This window comes from Mycteria americana, chromosome 1 (assembly GCF_035582795.1).
Source record: "Mycteria americana isolate JAX WOST 10 ecotype Jacksonville Zoo and Gardens chromosome 1, USCA_MyAme_1.0, whole genome shotgun sequence".
Taxonomy (NCBI): Eukaryota; Metazoa; Chordata; class Aves; order Ciconiiformes; family Ciconiidae; genus Mycteria; species Mycteria americana.
The window spans coordinates 60,608,578-60,631,784 of NC_134365.1; the positions used below are offsets into that span (position 1 = coordinate 60,608,578).

The 23,207-nt window shown below is 42.1% G+C and overlaps 2 protein-coding genes across 3 annotated transcripts in view; one reads left to right on the forward strand and one right to left on the reverse strand.

Annotated features, from left to right (window-relative positions):
* The window catches only part of SYN3 (synapsin III), a 183,101-nt gene that overhangs the window by 44,325 nt on the left and 115,569 nt on the right, over positions 1 to 23,207 (forward strand). For both annotated transcript variants that reach the window (XM_075501708.1, XM_075501700.1), the window contains one exon: positions 2,141 to 2,230. In XM_075501708.1, the coding sequence (XP_075357823.1) occupies positions 2,141 to 2,230 (90 nt within the window). The remainder of the gene's footprint in view (positions 1 to 2,140; positions 2,231 to 23,207) is intronic.
* The window catches only part of TIMP3 (TIMP metallopeptidase inhibitor 3), a 41,866-nt gene continuing 23,834 nt past the window's right edge, over positions 5,176 to 23,207 (reverse strand). The window contains exons 2-5 of the mRNA XM_075501688.1: positions 17,775 to 17,857; positions 11,231 to 11,342; positions 10,411 to 10,532; positions 5,176 to 9,771 (exon numbers count right to left, since the gene is read on the reverse strand). Coding sequence (XP_075357803.1) covers positions 9,574 to 9,771; positions 10,411 to 10,532; positions 11,231 to 11,342; positions 17,775 to 17,857 — 515 coding nt within the window. The 3' untranslated portion in view covers positions 5,176 to 9,573. The remainder of the gene's footprint in view (positions 9,772 to 10,410; positions 10,533 to 11,230; positions 11,343 to 17,774; positions 17,858 to 23,207) is intronic.

The window sequence follows — 23,207 nt, forward strand, 5'->3', positions numbered from 1 at the left end:
CTGGATTCACTTAAATACCATATTTTGACCCACAAGATTAGCTGGATTCTTAGGAATTAGGATTCTTCACGTTTGTCTGCAAATCTGCTGGCAGCTGCCCCTTCAACACGTGGCCTGGGACTGGCGCACACTTTGTAGCCTAGTTTTTTTACACATTGGCAGCATTTTTTTTACAACCATACCACCCTTTAACTCCCAAAGGGGTATTTGTTCTCCACCACCAAGTGAAGTTTCAATTTCTTATACAGAAATGCTTTTGCTTCGACTAGCCCAGTAACGAGGACAGGAGCCCTAACGTAGCTACTCAGCAGAAAACATTCTCAGTAGCTCTCCTTTTATCTGCAATGTAACCTTGGGGTTGCAATTTGGTACATTTACTGGCTTCAGCTGTTGCTCAGAAGTGCTCAGAACATGTAAGATTAGGCAGCTGATGCTACTGGGAAGAAAGAGGGTTTTCTTTCCCTTCCCTTCTTCCCTAGGTGTCCGTTTCCTTCCCTTAATCTGTGTGTTACCTTCCTGTGTGTTACCACAGGTGACACAAAGATCTCCTTCAAGATGAATGCATCCCTAGCTTTGATGGGGAACTTGAAGGAACTTTCGTAAAGGACTTACAGTGAGACTTGGCCCAGACTGGAGGCCTTTATTAATTTAACTTGATTTTACCAAATTCCAGGGGGCTTGGAAACTAGATTCAGTTTCTAAATTGCTTGGCAAATAGAACACCAATGGGGAATTCAGTCACATCTACCAGCCCAGCAGGAAACAAGATTCTTCTCTGTGGAGCCATCCCCAATCATTTCACCCTCTCAACGTCCATGAAAATAATCAAGCTACCTTATTCAGCTTTACTCCCCCTTTGGCAAGGCTGCCAGTCTAACCACTTCAGCAACAGCACTGCCAGTTCAGCATTGTCCGTGGTAACGGGGCTGTACCTCTTCAGAGGGAAAGCAGAATGGCTAGAGGCGTGATGGTAAAGAATCTAAGTTGCTCCTGAGATCCAGCTTTCTGGTATACATATATCACCTCTTATTCTCTTTGGTATACCAACCCTGCTTCAGCAACATTTTCTGTCATGGTTATTAAGTTTCTCTTTTATAGTTTTGGGGGGTTTTTTCCAGCTGATCAATGACAGATTGAACAGGGAGGCTGCAGACAATGTGCAGAATAGTCTGCTCACTTCACAGATGGCCAAAGCCGAGCAGGAATTTGAGCAGAAATCAGAATTCAGTCCTACCATGGGGAGCTTTGTGTCTGGCTGGGCACAAACCTGGATGATAAACAGTTTATAGTAGTGATGATACTGGTGCTAATGGTGAAGTTCATGCTGACAGGCTGGGATGATGACAAATGTTCACCCCGTACGTGAAATACCAGCACTATTGCTTTCCCCGTTGATGTTAAATACTGCCTTCTCTAGATACCATCCTCACAGACTGGTGCTTCCCTCAGACCTCCCTGGTAGATGGGAATGGGGTAGCAGATGATCTCCACTTTCTTCTGCCATGCATGGGGGGCTGTTGGGAAACCCTTGGTTCGTAATAGATGTGAATTATGATTGCCAGTGGGCTCATGCTTCCTTGGTCTGACACTCAAACCAGGCAGCACGGGCAATTCCCTCTAGTCATTGCTGTCCTTTAGCAATTCTCCTTCCCTTCAGCATGATGGGTAAATGTGCTTTGCTTTGATTTGGCTGTGGGGCAGGGATCCAAGGGAGATCCTGGATTTATTTTGTCTCTGCTCAGGAGAGGTGGCACTGATTTCCTGCCTGGTCAATCCTCTGAGTCCTTTCCTCTACCAAAAAGAGGCCTCCCACCCTCTCCCCAGCCACATTTGGAAAGCAAAGCTTGTTCATAGCAGATCTGTAAGTAAACCCAAACTGATTCCCTTCTGGCTCTTGAAACCCTTCTCTGCTCTCTTAGTCCAAGGTTTGTGTACACAGGCTGGCTTGGCCCTGGGTAAATACAGCACCTTCATATTTTCTTGCTGCTCTCAGGTCAAGAAAGCAAGGTGGGAAAGGCATAATAACATGTTTCTCTCACCTCCTTCACCAGTATCAGAACATTTTGGAAGCACTTACCTGCTACACAGTAAGCCACTGACATCCACTGTGTCTGTTTTTCTGTTCCCCCCTCACCCCAAGTTCTCTCAGCTCATTAAAATCTTCAACTCATTGGGTCCTGAGAAGTTCCCCCTCGTGGAGCAAACGTTCTTCCCAAGCCATAAGCAGATGGTGAGTACCTTTGCTTTCTTCTGACTACAGGGTGGATGGGGGAGAAGCAACGAATGTGAGTCGGGCACAAGAGATGGCAGTGGGAATGCTGGGAAAAGTCTCAGTTTTACTTCCAGATAATTACTAGCTAAAAGCAATATGCAAAAAGCAGTGCTCGGGAACCTCTGTCCCTTCTTGCCCAGCCCTCCCCCAGGTCACGTACAGACCCTGAAAAAGTGAAAAATTAGAACAGGCTCAACACCAAAACAAAAATCCATTGTAAAATCTAATCAACAAAAGCTCATCCCTTAGAGTAAGGAATCACTTTATTCAGATAAAGTGGGTTTCTTCCCCTCCTGGAATTGTTGAAAATACATAGACGATTTGGGACATGGGCCATATGAGATGTTTGTTTCACAGTGTCAGTTTGTTTGGTCTGTCACATGGTTGCCATCCATAAAACATTTATCAGCCTGGCTAGGTACTCAAAGCAAATTGGAGTTCTTGAAAAAGAGGTGGTTTCAGCTTGTAATGTTTCCTTTGCACAGTAGCTCTGGGATCTAGTCTTCCTGTCAACAACTAAACACTCAGTGCCCTGTGTGGCTCCTGGGCACTGTACCAAACTCTTAGGGCACCTTCCAAAAAGATCTGCGTAGGTGCCTTTAGTCCTGGAGAACATGGCAAAGTGACTGGCTTTGTTTACAACTGTTCATGTCTCTTGTTTTCCCTGGGTTAAAAGGGTGGCTAGTCCTTCATGAATTTTTGCTCCCATCTTACATCCATGAATTAGTGGCTCTTCTTACCTGACTGAGGCTTTGATGAGACCCTGTGTGAACCATGACCCCCTCGTGCGAGCCATTGCCTGTCTGAGGTTATTTCCCACACTTTATTGTGAACTTGAGCAGTCTGAAGAGTGGGGTTGTTGAGATGTCAAACGGGGGCTCAAAAACATTCAAACCCCTCTTTTCTCGCACACGTGTTGCAATGCTGTAGGCCAACCACAATGCATAATGGGGTGTAGGTACCTGATGGCACCTAGTGGGAGTTTCAAAATTCAAAAGGAAGCCTAAATTAGATTCTTGTGAAAAATCCCACCGGAAGCACCAGAATACCTTGAAATGCCAGTCCTTCATCTCTCTGTTCCAATACTCTTTTCTCTACCTGTGCCGTGTGGACAACAGCATTCCCATACTTCACAGGCACGTGATGGAGGTAAGTACAGTCATGAGTGCTGTGAAGCACTCAAGTAATTCAGTGGTAAGAGTTGTATTATCATTTAAGATGTAAAGAAACGTCCTTAACACTATGTGACAGTTTGTTGCAGACTTTTAAGACAAATTAGTTGATAGATCCTGTTGCATTTAATTCCGGCTGATTTATAAAGAGGGTTTTGTGACATATGTAATGCTTCAGGACAGGCGTGACTGTGTGACCATCACTTCAGGAATGGTATTTTTGGAAGACTTGATTAAGGTTTTCATTGCAAATATGTTAGCTAGCCCTTTTAGCATTATTTTCTTGTCTGGAAATCTGATTCTTGATTCCTCAGCATGTAAATGCATTTGTTACCAGCAGAGTAGTTTGGTTTAGCAGAGCACTTATCTTAATTTCACATATTTGTCATCTTTATAACTGAATACCTACTTGGAGATGCTATTGTTTACTTCCAAAAGAATACAGGAACCTTTTTAAACTAGATAATCTCATGTGAACACAAACACTATTGTTGATACGCAAGCTTGAGTAATCTGGTTTAAATCAGTCACTTCCCAAACATTTACACAAGCAACAAACCACTTGGGCAAATTCAGGCCAGCCCTTTCCAGGTAGGGGGTCTGCCTCACGGAATGAATCTACTTCTCAAGATCTTTTCTAGATGCATCTTCACAGTATCCTGGGCTGGGAGAGGCTGAGAGGGCAACTGCTTAGGCCAAGCAAGCTCCATTGCAGTCATCACTCCACCAAATACCTGTGAAAGTTGCTTGCTCACTGTGCATCAGCTTCTCCATGTGTCAGATAGGAATATAATGATCCCCTTCCCCACTCTTTTCTTCCCTTTCCTGGAGGCATTTTCAAGCTGTACCAGTTAGCACTTGTAAAATACGCTGTGGTCCTTTGATGGCTGACCTCCTGGAAGTGTTTATAACTAGTGTTACGGTTTTACCTCTTTGCAATGTGATATACTTTAAGCAATGAAGTTCTCACATAAGAGATCCTTATCCTTCTATGTCCAAAACTTTCCAAAGCAGACTTTCTAAACTTTTGGATTAAACATAGAACAGATTTTTAAATCTGTTTCATTCTTTCATCCTTGTAGAGAATAGCAATTTTCCTAAAGTAAAAGTGAGATAAAGGAAATTTCTAACAGTAGGCCCATTTTTGTGAGCATTTTAATTTAGTTGAGAACTCTTCCTCTGAAGCTTCCTTCTCACGACAACAGGGCATTTTTAACCAGCCTGAAACAGTGAACATAAAGAGAGGACACAAGGCTCGGACATTTCACAGCAGAAAAGATCCGAAAGATGAATCTCTCTTCCCTTTGCCACGGGCATGTACCCTTCCACCCTCCCCCAGTTATCAGTTTACTGGAAATAAGAGCAATCTGGCAACTGTTCTTCTAAGGCCCTACTGGTGCTACATGACAGCCATAATGACTGCCTTGCTCTGTAGTGACCCCCTATGGCCAGTTAACAAGCGGGACAACATGAACTTCAAAAGGGATTTTTTGCCTCTCCTGGGCTTACAACCCCAATAACAATTCTTAAGAGAGATCAACCTCTTAAAAAGAGGGAGGGACTGCTGGAGGGATCTTTGCCAAAGAGCAAGAATTACCAGAGGTGGAATATGTGATTTGGGCCCAATAAGATGGTATCAAGAAAGGGAAGGAAATGAATCAATCCACTTGCAAATCCATTTGTGTACATTTGAAGTGGACAGAAACTAATACAAGTGAAGCAGAGACAGAATGTCTGTGATAGAAATAAAACCACTTTACTGTTTAGAATAAAAGGACACTATAAAAAGTGAACATTATGCAACATTACCTTAAAAGACAATATACATTCACTGAATATAAAATTTATAAATAACATGGAGGAAAACTGTAAACAGTGCTAGAAAATTTAGCAACAAATACATTCCTTCTGGACAAGATTTTTCACACGGGTTTGGTTCCCTCCCCAAGTTTCCATGACTATCAGGAACAGCAGAGTGGCTCTATGAAGGAAGGACAGCGTCAGAGAGAATGAGAAGCCAGTACAGGCAAAGCAGCAGCAAATGTTTTGTGGATTTTCAAGATTTTTCTCAAGACTGGTAGCTCCAAAAGACACTTATTCTAAAAAAGACAAAAAAAATTTTCGCAGTTCCCTAAATTTTGTTCTGCCCTTCTAAGCTATAAAATACATTTTAAGTAAGACATACTTTCAGAGACACCTGAAGGAATGGAAACTTGTTCCCATGGAGGCCTTTACTTCAAACAGTCTGTACTGTAAAAAACACAACATTATGTTTCCCATCACCCTGAGGCAGCATTTTGCTCTGGCCAAGTATGAATGGGATACAGTGATATATTTAGGTTTTAGAATAGTCCTACCTAAAGGGCCATGTAGCTCTTCAAAACGTGGGAAATTTAGACCTAAAATGGCAGTTTTGTCCCATGTAGGGGAGAGGGAAGCCTCCCACAAGAGGATTTTTTTCAAGGTACTCCATGCACAGATCTCCTCCTGCTCTCTACCCCCTCCATTTTGGAAAAGGAAAATCGAATCCAATCTTTCCCAAACCTTCAATATATTTTTCATATTTTTTTTAATTCTAAAGGGGAAAACACTCTCAAGCAAATAAGGAAAAATATCTGTAAGTAAGAAAGCAAATAGCAACAGTCTAGAAGTGAGCTATGCATTTTAAAAAGTACTTTTAATAATGTTGGTATATCTAAAGCATAGGGGAGGAGGGAACGAGCCCTCATCCTGTACATGTCCAAACGTCGGGCTCACATGAGCTGTGCCACTGACAGTTCCTCTGACCTTAGGTTATGGGGTGAAGTGAGGAGCATGTCAGAGGTGACAGGAAGATATTTGTGCTGCTGTAAGCCATTGTATGCTCCATAGCCTAACATTTTGGGGAGAACTTCACACCTGCCTCCTCACATCTCCATGCCTGGTGTTCCCACATATTGCATATCCTGCTGTAATGCGGGAAAGAGTTTTGTCCGTTGGCAGGCAGAAATGACGTAGCAGGACAGAATAAAGGAGACAGATAGAAAGGAAGAAGTCTTGAGTCCGATTTAGAGCCTGTTCAATCCATTTAATGGCTCCCTCCCGCTTCAAGGGAGCCTTTAGTCAGGTTCTTAATGCAAGCACAAGCTAAAGAAATACATGTCCCTGATAGCATGCACAGAAACAAAATTAAGAAGCCTCCCAAAAGAAATGTATTTTTACTGGATTCTTCCCCCTCCTTTTGGCTCCACATTTTTAAAAGCCTTAACAACTGTTTCTTTACACAGCAAGGGGAAAGATTTGCTACCAAACCCCAACCCCTGCCGGCCTAGCTGTCTGCATCTCAGAAATATTTTACCATCTGCAATATAAAATGGGAATACGCTTCATTTTCTGGTAATGCATCTTCTGTTTTGTTGTTTACAAAGCACATAGCTACACTATATCCTACTTAGGGACATAAGTCCTCATAGCATTAGAATGCAAATATTTTCACAATAATTTGAGTGCAATACTGTGATGTCTCAGCTAGCTAAATCAATCAGTGACAGGTAAAATATGCAGAGCTGCAGTTTAATGACAATTCAAATCAACACTTCACTGCATCAAGGGGCATTTTCATTTAGCCTTCCAAAGCCATGAAAAGCAGCTGCAGCTCAAAGAGACGTCAGCTTTGCAAAGTCGCCTTGAGCCATGAGGAGGGCCATCTCCAGCGATGCCGACTCCACACGATGCAAACAGTGGGGGTGGCGAGGCCGGCTCCACTCTGCCCTCAGTGACCTTCAGAGATTTTGTCAGCCATGCACAGCTTGAACGGAGATTGCTCCACTGTGCCCAAAGCCCAACCCCGTCCTCTGCCAAAAGGGGCAACACCACCTGATCCTATGGTGGGTGCTGTGAAGCACCCTACTCTCCCTCTCATCTCCAACCCATAATTTAGGAGTAGTCACAGGGAAGAGGACTTCTGAAAAGTGTTCCAAGCCTGAATCACAGGAAAATCCAACAGACTTTCAGTGTGTTTTGTGCTGCGTTGCCACTCAGAGCAGCTGAAAAAAAAAAATACACAGCAGACCTAGCACCTCTTACATCAGCTCTTTGAAAATGCCCTTTAAAGCTCATGTTAAAAAATGAAGCTACACACTTTTTGCTGCAACAATTCATCTAGTAAATGGGGCATTTCAGGGGATGTACATCTGGCAGAGCTCTGGTAGCACACAAGGAACATAAAAATGCATCAAGGCCCATCTCAGACACGCTTTCCTTTCCATTTGGCAAAGAGGCCCCAAACAACTCTCCAGTAATTGAGGTCACTGACTCTAAAATGCTGTATTGCCCCAGGCTGGAATCACTGCAACACTTTTTCCTGCTGGTGGCAGCTCTGCTTTCTAAGTGGAATGAACTGAAGATATATGGAAACTTAAGATAAATAATCATAATAATACAAAAATGAAGTTAAGCATAATCTTCTCCCTGCCCAAGCCCTCCCCATCCAAAACTCAGTTACCCATTTTGTCAGCACCCCTTCTTCACCATCATTAAAACTTAAAATACTTTTATTTGATAAGAAAAATTATATTATAGTTTTCTTAATAAAAAACAAAATAGAACGAAAAAACTTCTCCAGTCAACAGCAAAGCACAAGACAGTAAGGCTCCTCCTCCCACATCACTGCAGGATATGGTATGAGCACATGCACAGAGCTATGCTTAACAGTGCCTAGAGGGAAATACAGCACTTGACACAGAAGGAATCCTCTGGGCAGCTGAAATTTTATGATCCCAACCAGTACTTATTAGGAGACCACTTTTCCTTGCCTAGCCCCCACACACACTTCCTTTCACTATATAAACAAATGCAGCTAGTGTAGCTGCAGGGGAGGAACGGTGGTGTAAGGAGGTACAGAGGAAACAATGACTGTAGCCACTACTGCAGATACACTGGAGCTTCAATATCTTAAAAACAACTCACTGACTCGGAATGTCAATATTTCTGTCTTTAAAACACAATCAAACCATTCTTTTGTTTATAACACCAAAAAAATTCCACGTCCTGTCAAAAATAGCTTATGTCATTATGTGTATATACATCTTAGTTCAGCAAAACACTATTTTGGCAATAGATTTTTTTTTTTTTATAATAAGAGCTCTAGCAAGTCTCCCCTTTCCCTCTTCCATGTGATTGATTTACAGTTGGTATTTTTGCATCTGTTTGGTTCAAGGTGTTCACAAGCTGGTGTTGCTGGTGAAGCTAAGCCGCAAAAATTTCAGGGGCCAATGCTGCTCAAAACAGAATGGCACAGCACTTCATCTGCTCTGCTGTAGGTGGATTTACCTCCCTGAACATCGGGGATGGGGCTTTTTTTTTTTAAACAACAACAAAAATACAAAATACTCTGTTTTGTTCTGGGGAAAGCCAGAACTTCAAATGTGCTGTTGCATTCACACTGTGACCGAATTAGCTAGGACAATCAGTCAACAATGCTTTTTACCAGATGATGTGGTCAGACACACCAGGTGAATTCTCCCACTGCTGGAGTCAATCACATTGTCAATCTTTCCCCATAGAGGAGGATTTCTTTTGGACATCATTTTTTCCAGAGTTTAGGCTGGGTTTCTTTTCAGTTTGTTTCATTTGCCAATCTGATTAATGAAACCTGTTTTCCTTCAAATAGATTTGTCTACATATTTTCAGCACTTAGTGCATGAAGAGGGGTGATGGGAAGCTAGCGCATAGAAGAATACAGTGCCTAATTGGCATAGTTTTTAGATTTTTGTTTTCCTAAAAAAATAGAGATTGTATTGCTACAGCTAATGATACATGTAAGAGAGCAAGAGCTCCATCTTTTTTCTTTTTTTTTCCTCCCATTTTTCCCTCTGGTGTGCAAAAGTAAGCTCCCAAATGTCGTCTGATCAAAATGAGTGGTATCAAAAAATGGAAAAGGTGATTATAAATTCAGTAAGGTAGCACAGACTTTTTTTTCTTTTCTTTCCTTTTTTTTTTCCTTTTCTTTTTTAAGTGTTCGAAGTGCTAAAATTTGCATGAAAACAGGCACTAATTTCATTGTCATCATCATGATCTGGTAAGAGTTAGTGTCCAAAGGAAGATCAGCCACAAGTAAGGGAGAGGGGAGATAAGGAAGGGATAGCGTGCTCAGGGATCTGTGGCATTGATTATCGTTTTGTCTGGAGGCGCCCATCCTCTATACCAGCTGCAGTAACCTTCCGCCCTCTGGATGCAGGCATAGTGCTTCGCTTGGTATCCTGAGTGGCCAAAGTTGGAGAGCATGTCTGTCCAAATACACTCATTCTTGGAGGTGGCAAAGCAGGGCACATAGTAGCAGGGCCTAATCTGCAATTGTAAAGAGCAATCAGGTAAGGCTACATGGAAAAACAAGATTATATAGAATGTCTTTTTACCAGAGACAAGGGATTCAAAATTCTACTCCCTCAAACCTTGCTTACTAACCCCAAAATTCAGCCTCAGTTCAGTAAGCACGTAACCATGTGCCTAGCTTCACATACACAGGTAATTCCAGAGTCAAAAGGGCTTTTCAGGTGTAGAAAAGTTGAGCTTGTGTCTATGTTTTTGCAGGCCTGGGGCCATGAACAAAAATCTTAGTGCCAGTGCCAGGCAGGGAGGTTTTAAGTACTCAGAATGTTTACACAGGAAAAAAGCTGGACATATCTTGCCAAGCCTCTGGTGCCTGATTTTATTCACCTGCAAATGATTCTGCATGAATTCTGAAAGCTTTCCCCAACCCCAATTAACTCCAACAGGGCATTAAAAAGGCATAGATTCTGTATTTTTATTTGATTGTCTCTTCTCTGGTCTCAACACTAAAGGTGAGCTTTACTTTTTCCCTGTAAAAGTTGTTGTCCTCCATTTCTCTTCCTGGCTGTTCACCAGCATCATTGGTATTACCAGCCAAGGGAAACAGAATTCTAGGGTTTGAATGTCTCAGCACCACCTAATTAGAGACCCACATACCTTGCATCCACAGCCCAGATGATAACGATGATTCAGTCCTTTACGCTGGGACAGAGTCAGCCGGTCCCATTTCTCATACCAATTGCAAAGGCCAGTGTAAACCTTCCCCTCATACACGCGGCCTTGAAAACAGAGACATGGTTACAAGTTAGCACTTCTCAGCTCAAGCACTTTTCTCATTTCCAGAGATTGCTAATGCTCTCAATATGTTTGGCTTCAGTCACTGCTCAGCAACTGCTTTCTTTTTATTAACTAGTTCAGGAATCTCTGGCCAGCAAGATTACAGCACTTCTGTAAGTTAGGAGTGTTGTGCCAGCTGTAAGCACCAGCAAGAATATGCAGGTGAGTAATGCTGTCAAGCTCCTCTCAACAACAGAGCAAAACTAAGTGAATTGACACCTTCACTAGAAACAAGACTTGGCAGCTGCCACATCTCTATCTCCTTGCATCCCCCCATCTCAGCAGCCTGCATTTCTCCAGCTCATTCCAAAAGGGATCTTCCATTTCTGGCGCAGCTGAGTAGCAACCAGTTCCCTGTGACAGACATGCCAGCTCAGGTATGAATTGACAGCTGTGGACTGTCATACAGCGTATTTGTCACAACATGGCTGGGTATAAGAGATACTTTAGGAACGAGAGGGAAATCTAGAGAGTGAAATGACTCTCAGCATTAAAGAATACTGAACACCAAAATACTATTGGCCATCTTAACACTTGGGAAGCTGCGTATAGAGCTGTCTACACAGCTGTCCATGTCCCTAGCAGGTGTATGGATAGAACAGAAGAGGTTTTGATTGCGAAGAAGTACACTGTCCTTTACCTGTAATCAGATACTGGTACTTGTTGACCTCCAACTTGACTCCACAAAGACTCTCAGAGGCTTCTGTGTAGATGTACTGAACATGTGGCATTATCTGGAAGCCCCTGTACATCTAGAGAAACAAATAAAAATGCTTTAAGTCATTTTAAGATGACGACTTTTCATTTAGATTCTTTACAATCTATGTTCCTAGACTGTGGTGGCAAGCAGTGAACTTCTAGTCTTTACAAGGGTGAAGGACTAATGGCACTAGCTGGACTCTGATCCAAGCCTCCCCACCAGATCTGCTGGTAGAGAATACCCACCTGTTAACAAGCCATTGCAATTCAGCACAGGGACCACTTTTCTCCACTTGCATTAGTTCCAGTGGAACTAAGTGAGCAAAGCGCCAACATTAGAAGCTCTGCCAACATCCTGAATTTTTTTTTTTTTTCATATAGCTCGTAATTAGGGAGAAATTAAATTACTTCAAGTTTGGAATCTTTCTCCTTCATGTGTTTTAAACAACTTCTTCCGAACTAAGGGATTTTTCTTTTAAACAATGACCCTATTTTCCAGTGTTGCTGCCGTAAGAGTTTCAAACCTTTGGCGCTTGATCTAAGTCATCAAGCCAGACACTTCCTTCTCAAATGCCTAGCATACACAACTCCTGCTGACCTCAGCAAGGATTTAATGTTTCTCTAACTAAATGAATGCAGAAATAGAATTCTACCCCATCTCCTAAAATTAGCCTGGTACTGATGGGCACCATGAAGAAAATATCATGTATGCATAATTCCTCTATGCTCCTTCTCCTTTTTCACAATCTTTCTTAAGTGGAAGCCAACATACAGTTCAGTTTAATTGAAATATGAACCCACAGAAGATAAACTGGCAGTTGGATTCAGTCAGAAATTAGCATGTGTCCCTATCTGACCTGACCTTACCACTGCAATTTAGGGAAACTCATGCACGCCTGTTAGTAGCATAATGAAGTCTGTGCATAGCAATGAAACAACCACTGCATGTGTACATTGGACCCAATAAAACATATCCTAATTTTGAAACATTGAGGATGATTTTCCTTCAAATCTCTTCTTTAAAATTTGGTTATCTTTTCGAAGTATTCAGTCTCTCTTTCTTCCCCACCAACTGTATGAACGACCAATGTTTAAAAATTAAATGAAAACAGTAGGAGTCAGAGAGAATCACAGTTTCAAAGCATTTCCCAGCCTACCCTTGTCTCTGTCAGCTTTATTGATAGGGAGCACATTCACATTCAGTTTAACTGTAAATATTAAAATGAGGTAAAAGAGGAAAAAAAATCCCAAACAATCTCAGAGACATAGATCCTTGCTGCTGTGCCACCTGAGCAGTGGCATTGTCCTCCATGCTGTATTCTATTTCTTGAAGTCCCCTATTATCCCAGGGTATGTGTCCCCGTTTGCTCATCTTTCACTATTCCCCTCTCCCCTTTAAAAACGACAACCCTTTTTCTTCTACAGAATTCATCTGTGCTATTCTTTCTGGTGTTAGGGGCCTGATTCATACCTCTGTGAAGTCAGTGAAAGGATGTCTGTTGATTTAACGGATGTTATGCTAGGCCCAGATACTGCATATAAAAAACCAAAAAATTTACTACTAATTCTGCTACTTTGAGAGGTCAAACTATCTTCTGGGCATCCACAGAATGTCTGCCAGTGTCTTTTTTTCTCCTTATATTACCCCAATCAGCATAATCTTACAACAGTATCACAACTCAGTAACAGCACTGCTGTGTACAGCAAGAGACATGCTAAGGGCTTGCATTTTCCAGCCTTCCTTCTACACCCAGCAAATCAGCAAGGAAAGCATTTTTTTCAATTAATCATACTGTATCAACAAAAGCTCACAGATCATGTTTGGAATACACCGTTGTGTCCATAAGTGAGCAAAGTCCTTCAATGAATATGGAACAACTGAACCTTGCCTAACCTCTGCTTCATCCCTGCAATTTTCTTGGTATGGGACAATCTACTCAGATTTTCCAATTATGCTCAAGATAGCTGGAGATCTAGGTTCTGGCACAAGCATCCTGTCTGTCCTTGGATGAGTTATTCAGCCCTCAGTACACTTTTGTTCCTCCTCTCTAGAACAGTTCTGCCTTGCTTCACAATAGTACTGTAAGGAAAGGCACATAGAATAAAGATCATGTGTTCAGACCCCATTCTAGTGCGTGTCACACCAAGAAGCTATGATAACAGTATCTAAGCAGATAAGACTAGCTAAGATAACAGCTGGGGCTGCCCAGTCTCTCCAGGCAGTGTAATATCTACACTGCAGAGAGCAATATGCTGTGCATGTGCAGTACAAGTGATCTGTAACTCAGAGTGCTAAGCTCCAAGCAGCACTGGGCTAATTAAATATCTGTGCTATAAAGTCTACATGTGCATGGGCACACTTTGAGCCCATTCTCCCCCTTGCAGAAGGGCCTACAAGCTAGACTAATCATTCCTTTGAGAAGGTGCTCAGGCCCTTCCTACAGGACCCTTACAAGTTGTCACTCCTTGCATCTTCTGCAATATCAAGCTCAACATGTCTCCCTACAAAGTAACTAGTGATGTTGAACTGGGGTTTGTTTTTTGACTCCTGGACCTAATTTCCTGTTCACATTACCATCAGGGACAGCACTGTCAGGGTTGCTGAAGGAAGCATGCTCAGCCTCTCAAAAAGCACTTCATCTCGCCCCTCAGTGACCCTTATCAATGCTAGCAACTGTTACGCTCGTTGACCTAGTGTTGGGGGCAGTCAGGGCCTGCCTCATCCTCTGATGACTGAAGAAAATTCACCATGACCTTGGTTCTCAGGGGAGGAAAAAGAAAATTTGGCAAGGGGGAATCTTCTACAGATGGCCTCTTTCAAAACAAATAAAACAATACCTTAAGCATTATTTTTGGATACACAAAATATCCTGGAAGTGCTATTAGACCAGTCAGAAGAAAACCAACCATAAAGCTAGCCTCTCTCCTAACTGCTACCCTTGGAGTCCTCCTGTCGCCACAAATGTGTATTTTCAGAAGCATAATGACAGGGAACAACGTATTAGCAAGCATCACATGGTGGTGCCTGCTAGTGCTACTCTATTTCCAGCTGTGTCAGCATTCCCCTTAGCAGCCCCCATACTGCCTCAGAAACGCACATGCAAATCCTGTGGTGGTTCCTGCTGCACGATTAACTTCACCCTGTAATACAATGTTCCTCCTTCTATCCCTCCCATGTGAGGTTGCACTAGATACCAAGGCTTGGAGTCATCTTGCCTAACCTTCAGCTACCTAAAATTTAGGTGCTTAATATGAATTAGGCATCCTCTCTAGTCAAACACCAAGGACAGGCACCTCCAGAGCAACTCAGCCCATCCTAAAATAGCTGTCTACAACTGGTGGGCTGAATTACACTTTGGGGGTTCCTGTCTCTCTCCATTGACAATCAAGAGAGCAGGAAAGACTCAACACCTCATTTTAGTCTGTCTAAAATTAAACTAAATTAATCCCACCCCACTTCTTTCCTCTTGGGACTATCAGGTTTCACCCCTTAGACTCATTTTACAGATTAGCAACAAACCAAGGAAAGCTTCCTTGTTTCTAGCAGCCTGTGCAAACTGCTGCCATGGTCAACCAGGACTGTTGGTGCACATGGAGTAGAAATATCTTATCTCCTTGTTTCCTTTGCAGTTTCCTGAAATAGGTTTGAGTCATTCTCAGAATGCACTGCAGCACCACAGAACATGCAGGGGTTAGATCAGTCCTGTGCAGATTTCTGACACATGACCTTGAAATATTCTTAAATTATTTGAGAAAGCAGTGGGGGAAGGCAGAGGGTGCTTCCCCCAAAAAGCACAAGGCCTTTTCAGACAACAAACCTGAACGCTAGAAAGCCTGGCATTGTCTGTGCCTGTGGGCTGACCTCGTGCTCCAGTCCAGGCCCCAAGCTGGTTTAGTTGTGAAATTCAGCAACGAGTTCAGGAGTCTTAGTGAGAGCAAGAATCAGCCACAGCAAACTCCAAGGAACCCATGAAAGAAATACAAAGATTGTTTGTTGCCTTTTAAGGCTCTCAATGCTTTTCACAGGCAATTCAGCACACATTGATAGACTAAATGGCTTGTTTATTTTTCATCTGCAGGTGCAGACGGGTTTATAGGTGGCCAAAAAACACTGACATGTTAGTTTTATCTTCAGAGTTGTTCCCATGCAGCTGTGCAGAGCCATAGGCCTCCTTAGTTTTCTTTAAAGGACAGTCAGCTTTCATTGGGGTGAGCAAGGGAGAGATTTGCTGCATCACTCTGAGCTCCCTCACTGCATAGAGCTGAATCCCTCTTTATACTGAAGTCTCTAAGCTCAGCCGAAAGACAGCAGGGTTTCAGAGAAGACACTTGGTTTGTTTGTTTATCAAGAACTATGTCCTCCGGACATTCCAGTTCTACTAAGCACTTTGACTGCTTCAGGTTCCTTCCTGCCAAAGGTCACAGTTAAATGTGCAATGCAACATCTCACCAGCCCACCATCTATGTAGCAGACATAGAGGCAGTTTGACCAACACACGATCTCCCCTTTAAAATCACTCTTGCTTTTGTTGGACAAAACGTAGCTTCCTAACAAAACACTGTGGAACTGCTCCTGCAAAAAGGCAATTGTTCTCTTGTGGTCTCGGCACAAGGACTTTGCAGATTACTGCAGTATCTGCTATAAACACCTTGGCCCTGTGCTGCAGAATAACCCAAAGAAAACAGCCAGGACAGGCTCAGGCATCTTATTTAAAGATTGACACGATGGTGTCAGTTGTGATGGTAGAGTGGCTGCTGCTCCACTCAACATGCTCACCTTGCCTGGGCTTATGCTCCTGCCCATGCCAGAAGACACATAGAAGCCTTTTCTATTCATAGCAGGGGCACTACTGCAAACTCCCAGGTCAGAAGAGGAATGCTTAATTCTGTTCCAGAGATCTCTGACACTGCAGTTCACCAGCTGACAACGGGGCAGGCTGTATCATTAACTAGGAGACACGCTAATGTTATGGTTGGTTAAAGGTAATAATTCATTTTGGGAACTACTGTTATTCTAGATCACCACTGGACTCTGTTCATGGTCATAGGTTAGAAAGGAAGCACCAAACCCTTAGAACGGAGTGGGAGAAAAAGTAGGGGTCCTGGACAGACATGGACAAAAATCAGAAAAAAAAGACTTGATGAAGCCACTGCAGCATGTGGACATTGAGTAGTTTCGTGAAGTGGGGTACACTGGGCTGAGCTGGAGAGTAACAAAGCTGGGCAAGAACTGCACAGAGTGCTGCAAGCCGGATGACGCCAGGGACAGCCACCAAAAAAAAAAGGGGGGGGGGGGGGGAAAGAGTGGCAGCATTGTCTCACTGTTGACAACATAGCCAGCTGCCTTTTTTAAAAACACAAGTTAATTAACTTAAAAATAAATTTTTAAGATTAAGGAAATTAGTAAGCCCAGCACCTCACGCCCTCTTATTCAAAGTGCAAGCATTCCACTCTAGTGGAAGAGCCATGCCAGGACCAGATTTGGCTACGTGTGTGGTTTTGCGACAGCTTATGAAACAGGCTTTGCGTCTCCTCCCAGCTTTCGTGCTTAGCTATAAACTGCCTTATAAAGAGAGTTACTGTTACAAGGCAAGCAAGTGACTGTTTTTTTCTGAACTTTTACTTTGTCTAATATGTTTCAGATTTCTGCAGTCTCTGCCAAGCTTTTCCATTCCCTTTCTTTTTTTTTTTTTTTAAAGACATAAACCAGTCTTATGACTGGAATGGCATAGCCAAAAAAAACAATCTGGGGCTGATTTTTAGCATTACATAACAAGAGGTCAGTTTAAGAAAAAAAACTAGGTCCAAAGCAGCAGGTTGAGTAAAGTTTGTGCAGCAAAGAATTAGAGCTATGAAGAGAGGAACTAGAGAACCCAAGCAACTGGTGTAGGAGAGCTACCTCTTTTCACCTCAGAGTCAATACGTTATAGCTCTTCTGAGCTGATGATATTTGGAAGCTACAGTGTTTGGTTTAGCTTTATATAAAGACTTCACTATACGAGTTGCATTTGTTCTGTACACAGACAAAATGCCATCATTCTAACTGGTGGTCACAAAGAGTGCAAGGGAAGAAGAGAAAGACCACTCTCCCAAGGCTGGCAGACCCCCTACCACCACCACATCTTGAATTTAATGAAAGTGCTCCATGGAAAAGCTTGCATTTCCACAGTCTAACACTGTGTATGTTGAACACAAACAGGACTCCAGTATCTAGAGAAGCCCATCTGGCATCTTTTACTACCAGAAATTTTTAAAATAAAGGAAGAATTCAGATATTCAGCCTTGTATGTCAGGCATGACCTCTTCCTGCTCCTTCCTGTTCTCCAGGCAAATTTCTACCAATTGCTGGTTACCTTCCATTCTGGCTGACCAATATGAAAAGTTGAGGTGCTGTTATTTTAAGTATACAAACTCTGTTCATTATTACATGTTAATTAGAATCATTATCATATCTACAAGCCTCTGTGAAATGTCTGCAAACATACCTTCATCTGCTTGACTGTGTATCGCATCGTTCCAAATGGTCCATCTTTCATGAGCTTCTTCCCCACAACTTTAGCTCGGATCACTGTCATAAGAGAGGAAAAATACAACAAATTATGAACAACTTTACACAACATTTAGGCTAGACACTCCACTTCAAAAAAGCCACTTAGATAAGTTATTCTGTAAAATAAACCAAAACTCCAGGCCAGCCTTCCTCTCAATTTATTCTAAATCTCACACACAACAAAGGCATGTAAAATGGGGTGCCAAAGCAAGTATTTATTTAGAGGAAATCCAGTTCTGTGTGAAGAATAAGAATAAGCATTATTTATGTTGAAATATCACTGCAATCTGCAAAGCAGACTATAGCTGCGACCAAGACAGGCTAAAATCTTTGCATCAAGCCACTGGGATGAAGTTTGTATTTAATGTCTTAACTCTCAACATAGGGAATGATGTTCAACAAGATACTACTTTTAAATTGTTCTTTGTATGACCGATGCAGCTTTTCTTTCACAATAGCCACAACAATGCAGTACAGCACTCTGGAATATCCCGTATCTGGGGACTTCACTACAGCTGCCACCTTTCAGATACCACAAAACTCCCAACAAATGGCTCCCTTGAACAAATTACTACTGTGCAAAACCAGATTGTTCAGCAACCATCAAGCCCACAATGAAAGCTGCCAGGCCAGCCAGAGGCCACCTGGAAGACAAACTAAAAGCTGACCCATCAGACCTCATGTACACTGCACTTCATTTCTTCATGGATACTAAGGGGCAGTGTGTGTGTGTGTGTGTGCACGCAGCATCCAGACTGACACAGACACCTCCATTGTAACACAGACACAGCACAGCAATGCCAACTGAGCCCAAGCCATCATAGATAAGGTTTTTGAGGTCCCGCAGATGGATCTAGTGGGTAGTTTACAGTCAGTGCTTAATGAAGAGTTCTCCCGTTCATCTATTTTTGGGGCATTCCACAAAAAAACCCTACTGTTCCATCGATCCTCTTTGAAAAAGTTCTACAATCACCTGCTCATCTCAGTAGAGGAGCAAAGCTTAGTGACAGGGCAGGCATTATTCGGCTAAAATCCACTCCTGTAGATCGTATCGCATTATACAAGCACTGGAAGTGGATTAATTTTTACAAGGGCTGCAGAAAATGAGATTGGAGACCAGTCCTGGGAAGAATAAGGATGACTGTTAGAAAACCCTGTACCCCAAACGCCATGCATACAAACAACAGGACAAAAAAAATTAAACAAGGAACTCAAAATTCCATAATCAAGATAAACATCAAAACTACAATATAACCATGCAAATCTTACCTAAAATCTTATTCATCAAGCTTCTTATTACAAGGGCTATGAATATTATTCCAGCAGAATAATCCAAAGAATGGAACATACTTGTAACACAACTGACAATGTCGTAGTTATATATAAATCCCCCAGAAACCCCTTTTTGGGGGACAGGAGGTATCGCATACTTTTGTGTAAAGCTTGTATCAGTACACCATTGCAAACAACGCACCTCTGCTGAATACATGGCCCAATGGTTCCAGACTGAAAATACTGAAATCCAGCAACTAAAATGGACCACATGCATCATTTCCTCTGAGCCTATGAAGGTCCTGATCATACCTCCCTGCACAGGACAGAGGTACTGCTTTCACAGCAATCTCTACCAGCATTTCATCTGTGTTTTGCTGAATGCATCATATTAATGCATCACAGAAAACAATTCCTTAAAAAGCAGGAAGGCATGGAAGGGAGACAAAGAGGTGGAGGTACTCCTTTGCAAGCAGGAAAACCCAACGAGTTATTATTTGCATTACAGCACTATCTAAAAGCAGCAACAAAGTTCAGAGATACATTCTGTTAGGTATATAGGACATCAAACAAGAACCTTGTTGCTTCATAGCTCATTTAGGTTTCAAACAGCTGCAGAAGCCCACTGGAAGAAATGGGAAAAAGAGGAGGCTAAGTTTTTGTTCACTACCTAGACCAAATTAATGAGGCAAAAAGCTTGTCCCAGCTTTCTGAATAATCTGAAGAACAGATTTAAAGGAAGAGACAGGTCTGGTTATACATACCAGTTCCTGGAACTTGTTCCATGAGGATGGTGTGAAATGAAGACAAACTCACTCTGCTCTGATTTATACCCTGTGCTTCAGCCAGACTTGTCAAATAAATTTTAAACTAGGTAAGACAGTCCTGCTGGCTTTGATTCAACGGACCAACAAAACCTTCATTCATTGAGTGTAAAACTTCATTCTTAATCTTTTTTTCAAACTTCTATTATCCAATGGCAGTAAAAGCCAGTACAATTTTATTGATTCTTCTATTTAACAAGTTGTTCAGATTTCAATTTACTCACTTCTTCAAAATTTAGTAGCTATACTGAAGCACGTCCTTGAGGACTGCAAAGATCTTTAAAGAACTAAGTTCTTCTATTTGTTGCCCCCAACCGCCACCACCACCACCATCAGTGACGCTACAAAAAGAAGACTGCCTAAGGGTCAATGAGAAAGAAAACAATTTCTTTACGGCTTTGTGAATTCTAGGGCACTTCACTAATGCTGGAGTCCATAGCAAAAGGTGTCAAAAGTCTTATGTTAATCTATTGCATATCTAATACACTGAAATTGAAAAACCTGGTGTTTGCCCAACACATCTGAAATCAACGATGAAATTTTGTATCTTATTGACAATTATAAGAAATATACTAAAAGGCAATATTGCAAAACACTAGGGTTTCCAAATCAGAACATGGTTAGCATAAAAGATGACAGGCACTTTCCCAATTGCTGACAAAATATCTAAAAATGCATTTTCTTCATGTACTTCGCTGCTAGCTTGGCAGCCCTTTAACTTCTAGTTAGAGTAGCCACTTCAGAAAGAAACTAACTTTGATTTATGGACTAATCAACAGCTTCACCACATGACCAAAGATTCAAAATGAGCATCGACACTAGCATGTAACAGCATCCCAGTTTCAACTAATGCTACCCTTGCAAGGAGGTGGAAGGACCTGTATTTTTGTATTATTGTTCCCCAGTAAAGTTAGAGAGGATCAACCATCCTAGCAAATTCACCTAGTAAAAACCTTGAAAAACCTTAGTGTGGGCCATCACTTCAAGCCCTTTGTAAAGGGGTCAAAGCCCTCTGTATCTCAGAGAAGTTGCCTTTATCACCCAAATGGTAACTTTTCTAGGTAAGTTCCTTCCTTTACCAAAAAGCCAGGAATGAACAAACAACCCACCCTGCCTCATTTTTCCCATATTGAAGGAAAAGTCAAGCTGTTAGCCAAGGAGCAGAGGATACTCCAACTTAAGTCTACCCCCTGCATTTTGTGAGGCTAAATTCCCACCCCCTGAGGATTAGATGCATCTGGGTAACTAGAGAGAAATGCTGGATGGACAGGACTGCTCAGAATTTGCTCTTGCATGTCCAGCTTCATCACCCTAAGCCTCCACGCATGAGAGCACTTGTAAATCTGCCCAGAACAGAGCTCCAAGCTGCAGATCTGCAGCCACATGTTTCCCAGTTCCTGTCTTTGCTCCTTCAAACCGCTGCTCACCAGTTATACTGCTGGACCACTCTTCACACCTGGTCAGAGGATAAAGAACATTGTTCCTAACTGAGCAGGGGCCGTGCATACTTGCCAGAGGAATTTTTCACCCTCTGCAAAGCATCAGAAATTTACAGTATTTCTGCTGTAAATTCAGTCCGTGTTACATTAACGAAGTCAACTGTTTACTTCTGGGGACTCCTACTGCTTGAGCAGAATGAGGCAAAAAGTGTTGTGACTGCTCCCCTGAACTCCTTCCTTCTCCCTGAAGCTATATTACAGTCCTGCTATTACTGATGGGAAACTTTATCCCACACAAGTGGTCACCAAAATAGCTGCATATTTTTAAACCACAATTCCTTTGAAGTACTGCCTATGAAAATACTCTGAGATTAATGTTTCTCAGTACTTTGGGGTTTCAGGTCGGGTCACTTTGTGGGACTGGAGCAGTTGGCAAGGTCTCATGAGTGATTTGTAATTATTTATGAAAAGTTAAATTAGATGAGGATATAAATCTTGATAAGATAAGCATGGCAGCCATACCATGATTCAAAGAGGAGAAAACATATGTGCCGCTTCTCAACATTTGACATGATTAAAAAAATGACGGAGAGAACAGAGAGAGAAAGAAAACCAGACATTTAGTTGATATTGAAAGAAAATAAATTAAGAAAATAACAACCTGCTATGTTTGAGGACCCAAGAAATACATCTAACAATGTATCACAAATGACTAATGTATTTATCTCTTTTCCCTTCTTTTTTTTTTTTTAAATGTAAACTAGCTTAGTGTTTAGGAAAACAGAGATGGCTCAGATTTGCCACAGGACTAGTATAGTGCAGGCAGCTAAAGGTTTGTATTTCACTGGCATCTCTAGCGTGGTACAAACTGTCTGCATGTGCATGTATACACACAAATACACACAGAAATCACTTACATCTTTTTCCAGATGTCACTGGATGAGGTCTTATAAAAGGCAAACAAATCAGAATGGGCATAGGAGAAAAAGGCCTTACATGCACTTTTACTTGCCCGAATACACACATCTCTAACTCAAGTATTCTTTAACTTTATCCCTTACTCTGTGGCCATTTTCTCAAGGATTCATAGGAAGAATAGGCCTAAAGGTAAGATAAGAAGCAGAAGAGGACACTGACTTTACAGCTGAGATAGCAGAGGGCATTCTTTTCATGAGGCAAGGAGTAGACAAACAGGCAATGACCCATGTGAGGGAAGTGAACATTTGAGATTAAGACAAGCATTTGCCAAGCTGAGGAAACAACATGGTGAAAAGACTTGTAATTACCAAGTCATTTCATCCAAGCACACACTAGCTACTACATATGTAGTAGCTCTTTTTCCCAACTGAAAAGCAAAGGCATCGACTGTCTTAGTTCAATCAAGCCTGTGTCCTGTATCAGGGCCAGCCACTAGATGGTGACACTATCACAAATCTCACCTGACGTTAACGAGAGGGAAGTGGTACATGCACAACCTAACACCACGAGTCCCAGTTGCATGCCCAACTGCACCATGAGAACCAGATGCCTTCATGCAAGTGGGCTGGTTATAATCCATAAACAGTATTTTAAGTGGAGGCACACACCCTTTAGAGACCAGGACTTGCTCCAAACCCATTTCCCTTGTGACCAATTATCATGAACGGCTCAGGAGAGTAACAAATGCTACACTTCTCATTATTGTTTCAAGGATTTATTTTATTGGTGTGCAATATGAGTATTTTTAAGTGAGAGGTTTGGCTGAGATGCATGCTCACTGCATTTAAGTAAGTGAAGGATGTGGAGGATTCATGTTGTTTACTAATAGAGACACAGGGGACAAGTTACTCTTCC